A 12500-nucleotide genomic window follows, 5' to 3' on the forward strand; every position below is an offset into this window, starting at 1 on the left:
GAGAGAGAGAGAGAGAGAGAGAGAAAGAGAGAGAGAACTTTGAACTGTATCAGTTAGGCTAGTAGTCTTTGATGTGGTTTCAAAGAACTTCAAGTGAGCTTTAAAGGGCACCTATTATGACTCTTTTCACAAGATGTAAAATAAGTCTCTGATGTCCCCAGAGTATGTATGTGAAGTTTTAGCTCAAAATACCCAACAGATACTTTTTTACAGCCTGTTTAAATTGTAATTTTTTGGGGCTCAGAAAAACGCGCTGTTTTAGTGTGTGCCCTTTAAATGCAAATGAGCTGCTGCTGCACGGCACAGGGGGCGGAGCCTCACGAGCTCGCGCTCAGAGCCAGGAAAATCTCATCTGATGATATCAGAACAGAAAATCTCAGTAGGTGTTCATTTCGACCCGGAGTCGGACAATAATGCCCACAGAGCCAGAGAATATATGCTGTATGGACATAGAACAGGTATAGTTTAGTTTAATTACGGTTATAACTTATTTGTCATCTGCTTTTATCCACTAATACAAGCCTGCTGTAGCAAACCCCGTCCGAATGATGACCAAAATATACTGACGAAGTTCAGTGAAGTTTATTGGACATCACACAAAAGATGAGCGTTAGTTTTACTCCAGAGAATCTCTGAGCTGAATAAACATAGTATAAGAAGTGCGCATTAAAGTCTTATCCATAAACTCTCTCTCTCTCTCTCTCTCTCTCTCTCTCTCCCTTTCATTATCATCAACACACAAAACACTCGTTACAACTAACAGTAAACAAATATACACACCTTTTCAGTGGGTGCTAAATAAACTGGTAAACCTTATATCCGTAAAATGACTCGAAGAGCTGTCATAAAGAGCGTGTCCGTGTCACATTAGGCCTGTTGCTCCGGAGAGTGTAAGCTTGATCACAAACAGTACATATCCATCCTCGAGTAACAGCGGGAGTAAATGAAGACTGCTATGTTCATTCTTACATCCATCAACAACACACCTCAATCGCTTAGGAGACATTCTTGTCTACAGCTGCTCAAGCGTCGAACAATGGCGGACTCTGTGTCCAGCTCACTCAGGGCGGGGCTAGGCTCAAACTGAAGTGTCACTCAACAGTCGTGGGAGGGGCCTGTGTCCAGCTCACTCAGGGCGGGGCTAGGCTCAAACTGAAGTGTCACTCAACAGTCGTGGGAGGGGCCTGTGTCCAGCTCACTCAGGGCGGGGCTAGGCTCAAACTGAAGTGTCACTCAACAGTCGTGGGAGGGGCCTGTGTCCAGCTCACTCAGGGCGGGGCTAGGCTCAAACTGAAGTGTCACTCAACAGTCGTGGGAGGGGCCTGTGTCCAGCTCACTCAGGGCGGGGCTAGGCTCAAACTGAAGTGTCACTCAACAGTCGTGGGAGGGGCCTGCTCAATTCTACGTCACATTGCGCAGAATCTGAGAACAGCTCGTTCTGAGACAGTGCTTATGATTTATTGAGATTGTAAAAAAAAACACTGGGTGGATTTTTATCATTCTAGGGTGGTTTTGCTCACACACTGCCAACACACATTTATGTTCAAACACCATGTAAAAGTGAATTTTGCATAATAGGTGCCCTTTAAGTAATAAATGAAAAGCAAAGTTACACCCCCCCCACCCCCCACCCCCCATATATATATTGTTTTTTTTTTGCTGATCCGAAAAATGATCTGATCCGTGGTTCAAAAACGGTAAATGATCCGAATCATGGATTTTGTGATCGGCTCCACCAGTAATTGGCAGCGGTCGAGTGTGCGGCTGCACTCGAGCTGCGTGAGCTGAACGCACCTGATGTCCTCTATGATGGCTCTGTGTGGATCGAGCTCTTCCTCCTCTTCTTCCTCTGGTTTATCATCAGTCGTGGAGTTTTCTCTGTCCTCCTCCTCCTCCTCCTCTTCATCACTGCTGTCTGCCTCTGCATTGTCCTCAGACACCAGCTCGAACATCTGCTCCTCTTCATCATCATCTTCATCGTCATCTTCACTGTCTGAATGAAGTCATTTCAGAAGGAGAAAAGGGCTTTAAAAGGGGCCAGTTTTCTACACATTTTGTGACCTTTTTATTGTTCTTTTATTTAATTTTAAACCATATTCTTCTACACATTTTAACACTTTTTTATTGTTCATTTCATTTGAAACCATATTTTTCTACACATTTTTTTATCATTCTTTTATTCCATTTTAAACAATTTGTTCTTTAATTTAATTTTAAAGCATATTTTGATATACATTTTAACACCTTTTTATTGTTCTTTTATTTAATTTGAAAGTCTTTTCCTAGACTTTTCTTAAACATTTTGTATTGTTCTTTTATTTAATTTTAAACCATATATTGCAAAACATTTTTAATAGCTTTTTTATTGTTCTTTTTCAATACATTATCACATTTTTATTGTTCATTTCATTTTAAGCCATATTGTTATTTTATATAATATTTAAGCCGTATTTTTCTACACATTTTTATCGCTTTATTCTTATTATTTTATTTCATTTTTAAGCCATATTTTTCTACATAAAACTAACTTTAGATGGAAAATGGCTTTATTAAAGAACCGCTGTAAAGCCAAAACAATCTTACCTTAAATTATACGTTTATCTCTGTAAAGCTGCTTTGAAACAATCTCCATTGTTAAAAGCGCTATATAAATGAAAATGACTTGACTTGACTACATTTGATCACTTTTTATTGTTATTTTATATCATTTTAAGCCATATTTTCCTACACATGTTTAGCACTATTTATTGTTCTTTTATTTAAATTTTAAGCCATATTGTCCTACACCTTTTTATCATTTTATCTGTATTTTTTTTTATTACATTTTTAAGACATTTTTCTACACATTTCTATCACTTCTATTATTATTTACGTCATTTAAATCATATTCTTCTACATATTTTATCACTTTTTTATTGTCTATCTTTCATTTTTAAGCCATATGATCCTACACGCTAATTGTTGCATTGTTCTTTTATTTAATATTTAAGGTTTGCAGTAAAATCCCTCTCACTGACCCTAAGAATTAAACAACAGAAGCTCAGAGTCTTTAATTAAACTTCTGCATGTGCACAGCTGCGGATGTGTCATGTGACTTCACCACAGTGTTCCACACAGATCCCGAACACGACGCTCACCCTGCAGTCGGGCTCCTCTCGGGCTGCTGGACGCAGAGCTGAGCACTTGCTCATCGTTCTCCATCTCATTCTGACTCAGCACTGACGACATGTCGCTCATCGAGTCCTCCACCACAAACTGCAGAGATTGGAAGGTGTTTGATGAATAAACCCTAAATCTGAACATGTTCTCATTCAGTTACTTCACATGCAAAACATTTATATAGTTATATCGTTATACTTATATATTTGTGTTGAATTGCTTTTGCATTGTCTGCAGGTTATCATTTATGACTTTAAATTAGAGATGCATGATTTTTGTGATAAAAATGGCAATTGAGACTTTAAAATAAATCCAGGTTTGCTGTGCTTTTTTGTAGTACTGCACAATTTGTCCAAAATGTTGCGTTTATATATATCAGAATGGCTATAAATAATAGTAGTAATAATACTACAATTCAATTTTATTATTATTATTCATAAATAATAATTATTATTAAATTGCTAAAAAAACAAATATGTAATGTTCCATTGTAAAAAAAAAAAAAAAAAAAATAGTATTTAAGAAAAATCAACTCAAATGAGCTGCTCGTGTGTAAATAAACACAGATTTGCGCTTCACACTGAAACATGCAGCGCATATATTAATTTAATTAAAATCGCAGTCATAATGCAATTTCGGTTTAATTTCGATGCATCCCTCCTCGTAATGAGATGAGAACAGTTACTGTATTTTATAAGCTTTATAACCTTTTTTTAATCTCTCTCTCTCTCCCTCTATATATATATATGAAGAGTTCAGATGCAAAAGCCTTTAAGTGCCGTCTGAAATTTTCTTCTAGAATGATCATTTTTATCAAGCTCGTATATTTAAGTTCAGTAATTTCACTTAAATGGCAATGAAAATGACCTATTAATTGTCATTTAAGTGAAATTACTGAGCTTAAATATACGAGCTTGATAAAAATGATCATTCTAGAAGAAAATTTCAGACGGCACTTAGAGGCTTTTGCATCTGAACTCTTCATATATGTATTTTTTCATTGTAAAATGAAAAAATTTGTATTTGCGCAATTACACAGTTTTGCGCTTCACACTAAAAAATGCAGTGCATATATTAATTTAATCGCAGTCATATAGCAATTTCGTATTTATTTCGAGAACAGTTACTGTATTTAATAAACATTTAAAAGTGCGCATTTGTAAAGACACCAAAAGTTAAAACAGTGTTTGAAACAGCCCAGTTTTGCTGTCTACAGAATCCAGTTTGAAGCGAGGTTCTGATTAAGGAAACGAGGAAGTGAACTCTGACCTTCTTGACGTGTGCGGGCGCTTCGGGACGAGCTGGAGAAACCAGTTTGCTGTTGAAGTCTCCTCTCCACTCGGTTATTCCCAGAAGGAGGCCCATCTGATGCAGTTTGATCAGGTGACGCGTGTCTGAACGGGCAGCGTCCAGCAGGACAGCTTTAGATTTGGCCTGACCGAGCACTTTAGAGAGCGGCTCCAAGAACACCTGCACAAAACAAGCAAAACACCAAATCATAAAAACACACACTGCAAAAAATGCTTTTCTCACTTAGTATTTTTGTCTTGTTTCCAGTCCAAATATCTAGAAATTCTTAAATCAAGATGCATTTTCTAGATGAGTAAAATAACATAAGATATTAAGTCTTGTTTATTTAAGTGATTAATTAAGTGTGTTGATGCTTAAAAAAGCTAAATTATCTGACAATAGGGTTAGAAAAATAATCTTAATTCAAACAGAAACAATATTATTATTTTTTACCCCATTGGCAGATAATTTTGCTTGTTTTAAGCATCAACACACTTAATTAATCACTTAAATAAACAAGACTTTATATCTTATGTAAGTTCACTACTTTAGTAAATGCATCTTGATTTAAGAAATGAAATGATATTTGGACTGGAAACAAGACACAAATACTGAGTAAGAAAAGCAATAATATAATAATAATTATATTATTATTATATTATTACAGCTTCTCAAGTCACTTTACACAATAAAAAATACAAAGAGAAAAAAAAATACACAGATAGAAATGCAAAACAAAAGAACACACTGGAATACAAACTAATAAAAACCTTTAGGAAAAAGCTGACCTTAAAAAGTGAGTTAGATTCATGGAAACACTTTATTCTAAGATTGCATTAGTAATTGCACTGTGAACTAACACAAACATGAACATTGACAAAGCTTAATACAAGCTGTGAAGATATATACTGTATATATTGCTCATTGTTAATGTTAGTTCATGCACTAACTAATGTTAACAAGTGAAACCTTATTTTAAAGTGAGTTGCACTTTATTGTCTAACCCTAACTTAAGTACTGAGTATTAATAACTGACTGCATCTACATATTATAGGGTTAGTAATGGGGTTTGGTTTAGGGTTAGTTGCATGTAATTATGTATAATTCATAGTTATTATTACTTCAGTAACTACATGTAACGTGTAACAATGACACTGTAAAATAAAGTGTTCCCAAAGATAATTACTTTTAAAGAATATTTGGTAACACTTTACAATAAGGTTTCATTTAATAAAGTCCCCCTATGGTGAAAATCCAGCTTTTAATGTTGTTTATGTGTCTATGTGGTGTTTTTAATCTGCTTTAAGACAAACCATGTGTAAATTCATAAGTCGACAGCATTGCTGAGTATTTCCTCCTTAAAACTGCAGTGAACCAAAGACAGTCTCAAAAACACGCTTTGAAATCGCTGGTGTTTCTGACGTCACAAACTACCTTGTAACCAATCAGATCAACGTGTGATCGTCAACCAGTGGATCTCTGAGCTGAGTGAGTGAGTGGAGGCGGGGCTCATTTGCATATTCATAGAACCGCGCATACTAAATGAGGCAAGGGTGTCGAGTTACATTCAAGATATTTTAAGACATCAAGAATGTTTTTTCAAGGAAAAAAACATTTACATATTTTGGTGATCAAAGATGAGTTTTAAAAGATACAATTATTGACTACAGGTGGACTTTGCAACTTTAGGTCATTTATAGCCAAACATAACGTGACTCATCCAATCAGAAATTAGCTGCCAAGTGCCAGCCTAAGGCTAATCATAAACCAATATCCAGCAGGGAGAGTGGGATCCGGCGCTCTCGTGTCATTATGGGAATGAAGAAAGGTGCTCGAGACTAATGATGTGACAGGAGACTGAACCTCTAACCCTCGAAGAATGACACTCGGCAACGGTTGTCATGACAACAACCTAGATACAGGACTTTCTCCCGCCTCGAGAGCCTCTGGTTCCCACCCACGAGACGTCTCGTCTAACATCCGAGTAATGATGGGAAAATGATCTTCGCCTAGCAATACTGGTCACACTTTACAGTAAGTCTCATTAGTTAACATTAGTTAACTACCTTAGTGAACATGAACTGCATTGATCAATCTTAGTATTAATTTCAGCATTTACTAATACGTTATTAAACTCAAAGGTTGGGAAAATGATCTTCGCCTAGCAATATTTGACAAACACCACAGCAATAAATGATGTTCTTCCTCAGTGTTTCTGTCTCGTTTTCCAGCACAAACATCTAAACATTCTCAAATAAAAATACATTTACTGGAGAAGCAAAACCACTGAAGATATTAACAGAGTTTAAATATATCAGTAACATTTTACTTAAAGCCTTCATATATAATGCATTATAAAAGTATTTTTTAAGCAATCATGCCTTATAATGCATTGTATGATCCTATGAATAATAATATCCACAGTTATAATGCATTATAATACTTATCAATTCACCCTTAGAAAGTGTAATGCATTAAAACACTGACAAGCAACTAACTTCAGACGCAACAAGGAATTTGCAAATATTATAATGCATTTTAACTTTGGTTGCAATTACTTATAATAGGATATAATTATAATTATAACTAGGGCTGCATGACATTGGAAAAAACTGACATTGCGATATTTGTTTTTCTGTGATATGAAAATGATTGAACCAGATGACTTGAATAGCTCTATTTTGATACAGCAGAACAAAGATAAACTGAAATAAACAGTGCGTCATGTTTTTCAGGTATTTAACAGGATTCAGGTAGAGAAACTGAATCATCAAATGTAAAATAACAATCTTCACTGTATAAATTAAATCACTAATTTAATAATTTTAACTAATTTTCTAAATTAAGAAAATCACTTTTGTAGCTTTAACTAAGATTAATTCTTTGTCTTTTATTGTTTGATGAACATTAGTGACGCAGACTCAGGCAGGCTTATTAGGCTGCTGTCACTTTAAGAACGAATGCATGGATCCAATATAACGATACGCATCCGTTTCTTTCTCAACTGATTACGTTCATAAGCAACTGTGTTTACGAGGATACTCGCCGAGACGGGCATTTTGACAATGCCGTGTGTTCGTGTCCCTTCAAGCACAAAAGACATGCAGCCCTAATTATAACGTGCATTATGAATTTATAATTATAATGCATAATACAACCCCAAATCAGAAAAAGTTGGGACACTGTACAAATTGTGAGTAAAAAAGGAATGGAATAATTTACAAATCTCATAAACTTATATTTTATTCACAATAGAATATAGATAACATATCAAATGTTGAAAGTGAGACATTTTGAAATGTCATGCCAAATATTGGCTCATTTTGGATTTCATGAGAGCTACACATTCCAAAAAAGTTGGGACAGGTGGCAATAAGAGGCCGGAAAAGTTAAATGTACATATAAAGAACCACTGGAGGACCAATTTGCAACTTATTAGGTCAATTGGCAACATGATTGGGTATAAAAAGAGCCTCTCAGAGTGGCAGTGTCTCTCAGAAGTCAAGATGGGCAGAGGATCACCAATTCCCCCAATGCTGCGGCGAAAAATAGTGGAGCAATATCAGAAAGGAGTTTCTCAGAGAAAAATTGCAAAGAGTTTGAAGTTATCATCATCTACAGTGCATAATATCATCCAAAGACTCAGAGAATCTGGAACAATCTCTGTGCGTAAGGGTCAAGGCCGGAAAACCATACTGGATGCCCGTGATCTTCGGGCCCTTAGACGGCACTGCATCACATACAGGAATGCTACTGTAATGGAAATCACAACATGGGCTCAGGAATACTTCCAGAAAACATTGTCGGTGAACACAATCCACTGTGCCATTCGCCGTTGCCAGCTAAAAATCTATGGGTCAAAAAAGAAGCCATATCTAAACAGGATCCAGAAGCGCTGGCGTTTTCTCTGGGCCAAGGCTCATTTAAAATGGACTGTGGCAAAGTGGAAAACTGTTCTGTGGTCAGACGAATCAAAATTTGAAGTTCTTTTTGGGAAACTGGGACGCCATGTCATCCGGACTAAAGAGGACAAGGACAACCCAAGTTGTTATCAGCGCTCAGTTCAGAAGCCTGCATCTCTGATGGTATGGGGTTGCATGAGTGCGTGTGGCATGGGCAGCTTACACATCTGGAAAGGCACCATCAATGCTGAAAGGTATATCCAAGTTCTAGATCAACATATGCTCCCATCCAGACGTCGTCTCTATCAGGGAAGACCTTGCATTTTCCAACATGACAATGCCAGACCATATACTGCCTCAATTACAATATCATGGCTGCGTAGAAGAAGGATCCGGGCACTGAAATGGCCAGGCTGCAGTCCAGATCTTTCACCCATAGAAAACATCATAAAGAGGAAGATGCAACAAAGAAGACCTAAGACAGTTGAGCAACTAGAAGCCTGTATTAGACAAGAATGGGACAACATTCCTCTTCCTAAACTTGAGCAACTTGTCTCCTCAGTCCCCAGACGTTTGCAGACTGTTATAAAAAGAAGAGGGGATGCCACACAGTGGGAAACATGGCCTTGTCCCAACTTTTTTGAGATGTGTTGATGCCATGAAATTTAAAATCAACTTATTTTCCCTTAAAATTATACATTTTCTCAGTTTAAACATTTGATATGTCATCTATGTTGTATTCTGAACAAAAAATTGAAATTTGAAACTTCCACATCATTGCATTCTGTTTTTATTCACAATTTGTACAGTGTCCCAACTTTTTCTGATTTGGGGTTGTACATACAGGCTTTAAGTGCTACCCAAATATCTTACAATGGGGGAGGCAAAAACAAACTTAATTTAAAGCATTAAGGCACTTAATTGATACATTTTTCAGAAAACAAAACGTATATCTTATCAAAATGAGTTTGTGATTAAAACAAGAACAAATATCTGTCAATGGGGTCAGAAAAATAAACAATATAATGTTTTTTCTGAACCCAATGACAGATATTTGTGTTTGTTTTAAGTACACACTGACTTAATTTTGATAGTTTTTAGAAAACACCTTATAACTTGAGATTTTTTAATTCTCAAGTTAATATCTTAATTGTATCTGTTTAGATATTTGTACTGAAAAACAATATTTGTATTGTAATGCACAGTGAAAGTTGGTTTCTTCCAGATGTTGACTGATTTCGCTCTTTACCTGCTGCAGGAGTTCCTTGCAGATTCTGGTGGGCATCTTCGCGATGCATTCGAGCACAAACCGAGCCACGCCGCCGTACGAGCATTCATCCTCCCCGGGCGTTATTGCTGTTTCCAAACGAGAATGCAAACACGACAAGAGTCCAACATTAAATCACTGGCAGAGATAATGTGTTACAGACAAGATAAACAAACCAGTGCAGACTAGGCCTGTCACAATATATCGCAATACAATAATGCTACAATATGTGTTGTGGATAGTTCACCCAAAATACAAAATTACTGTGTGAGAAAAAATTCAAGTTTAGTGTCAGTACCAAGCGGCAGCCTCCCTGTCTCTCTCTTGAAACCAACACGGAAGTGAATTAAAGGGATAGTTCACTTTTAAATTAAATTTTGGTATGTTTTAGCTTACCTCAAGGGCATCCAAGATGTAGGTGTCTTTTTTTCCGCAGTAGTTTCAGTTTTGATATTTTTAGGTCAAGCCGTTCTTGTCTGTCAGTCGTATAATGCAGGTCTATGGTCACTGTCTCAAAGAGCATGCACAGAGTCCAAATTAAACAATTCCCCATCGTATACACTAGAATAGATGCCGCCTTGCCTACGGCAGTTCATTGGAACGAGGAGACATCTAGTGTATATATCTATGCACCAGTCTGCGCACACGTCACACACCAGGATGCGCGCGCGCCCTCATATCACTTGGACGTGGCTGTGTATAAGAGGTAAAAACGATATAAATACTGTTCGTTTTCTCACACAAACCGCTCGTTTCGTGTCTTAGGCCATCAATGTGTACTTACGATGGGGAATTGTTTAATTTGGACGATGGGGAATTGTTTAATTTGGACTCTCTGCATGCTCTTTGAGACAGTGACCATAGACCTGCATTATAGGACTGAGAGACAAGAACGGTTTGACCTAAAAATATCAAAATTGAAACTACTGCGGAAAAAAAGACACCTACATCTTGGATGCCCTTGAGGTAAGCTAAAACTAATAACTCATCCGTTTAAATTATATTAAGCCTTAAAGTTCTGCATAATTAAGGGTGTCCACAGGTGGATTCCCGCGGCTGTGGTCATTAGTCATCATTAGCCGTTTGTCTGCTGTCTGTTGGCCGTCACGTTACCTCAGCTCATTGTCTGACTGTAAAACTAAATAAATTCGGGAGTGATGCGCTGCCAAGATGGCGACGGTCGGCCACGCCCACTTTAGGCTTCAAAAACGGTCTTCAGAAACTTACGGGTGACGTCACGGACACTACGTCCATATGTTTTTACAGTCTATGGTCAGTACTACATTAAACTACTATATATAATGTTGAATATAATGTATAATAATGCAATGGGGGAATATTTGTGGTATCTGGTATCTGATAATGCCAAATGTCTGATGTTACCAGTAAAAAATGGCCTACATTATTTTAAATATTTCTAGTCAGTGAAAGAGTGCAAACATATTCATCTAAAATAATTCAGTGTTTTCAGCTTCAGAATCATGAATATTGTTATTCTGGTGTCTCTATTGTCCTGTGCTTTGGGTTATCAGCACTAAGTCAAAACCTGTTAATTTACACAGACAATGTAATACCAAATGTAGCATTTTAATCAACAGTACATTTTTTGTGAACCTTTTATCATTTGTCTTGAGTATCGCGATAATATAGTATCGTGAGTTCAGTATCGGATCGTGACATGAGGGGATCTTTACACCCCTAGTGCAGACAAGACGTGAGAAAAGCACCAAAAAATTGCTTTTCTTACTTAGTATTTTTGTCTTGTTTACAGTCCAAATATCAAAAAATTCTTAAATCAAGATGCATTTACTAGATAAGTAAAATGACATAAGATTTTAAGTCCTGTTTTCCGGGGAAATTAATCAAAATGAAGTGAGTTGATGCTTAAAGAAAAGCAAAATGATCTGCTAATGGGGTGAGGAAAATAATCTTAATTCAAGACGTGAGAAAAGCTCCTCCTACCTTCTTGTGCGACTGCGAGGTTCAGCGCACTCTCCATGTGATTGGCTAAGAGCGCCGTGGGCGTGTTCGGTATCCCATCAGACACCACAATGGAGACCAGGTGACCAGCGGTGCCGACCGGGTCCAGAGCCTGTGCCGACTCTGAGAAGTGCTTGTCGCTGGTATCGGTGGTGACTCTCAGCAAGACACCGGGAGAAACCTCGAGAGCCAGCAGCTCCGTCTTACCTGAGTAAAGGATGTGTGCAGTGAGAACCAACAGGAAACAAGACATTTATCCCCAGTACTGACAAAAAATGACATCTTGATTTTTACTGGGATTTTGACAGTTAAAATTATTAGACGATAAGCGTGTTTTTGTGCTTGAATCTTGTCGTAGAGAAGACTTTCATATTCTGTGCAGTACTAAGTTAAAGTCGCCCTGTGGTGTAAATCCAGCTTTTAATGTTGTTTATGTGTCTATGTGGTGTTTTTAATCTGCTTTAAGACAAACCATGTGTAAGTTCATAAGTCGACAGCATTGCTGAGTATTTCCTCCTTAAAACTGCAGTGAACCAAAGACAGTCTCAAAAACACGCTTTGAAATCGCTGGTGTTTCTGACGTCACAAACTACCTTGTAACCAATCAGATCAACGTGTGATCGTCAACCAGTGGATCTCTGAGCTGAGTGAGTGAGTGGAGGCGGGGCTCATTTGCATATTCATAGAACCGCGCATACTAAATGAGGCGAGTGTGTCGAGTTACATTCAAGATATTTTAAGGCATGAATAATTTTTTTAAAAATATATGTCATTTTAGTGATCAAATATGAGTTTTAAGAGATAAAATTAGTTTGACATCTAACAGCTTAGTTAACATCAATTACAACTGACCCATGTGACTGATTTTGTGGTCCAGGGTCACATATGAATGATCAAAATAA

The 12500-nt window shown here is 37.2% G+C and overlaps 1 protein-coding gene across 10 annotated transcripts in view; it reads right to left on the minus strand.

The window, feature by feature from the left end:
• The window catches only part of LOC307147298 (uncharacterized protein), a 117693-nt gene that overhangs the window by 62004 nt on the left and 43189 nt on the right, over positions 1-12500 (minus strand). For 9 of the 10 annotated variants that reach the window (XM_079851941.1, XM_079851942.1, XM_079851938.1 and 6 more), the window contains 5 exons: positions 11581-11805; positions 9601-9707; positions 4429-4629; positions 3138-3255; positions 1795-1993 (listed from right to left, as the gene is read on the minus strand). In XM_079851941.1, the coding sequence (XP_079708067.1) occupies positions 1795-1993; positions 3138-3255; positions 4429-4629; positions 9601-9707; positions 11581-11805 (850 nt within the window). Of the gene's footprint in view, positions 1-1794; positions 1994-3128; positions 3256-4428; positions 4630-9600; positions 9708-11580; positions 11806-12500 lie in introns of all 10 variants that reach the window. The other variant, XM_079851940.1, reaches the window with a different exon arrangement.

The sequence above is a fragment of the Squalius cephalus genome (assembly GCF_949319135.1).
Source record: "Squalius cephalus genome assembly, chromosome: 19".
NCBI classification, from domain to species: Eukaryota; Metazoa; Chordata; class Actinopteri; order Cypriniformes; family Leuciscidae; genus Squalius; species Squalius cephalus.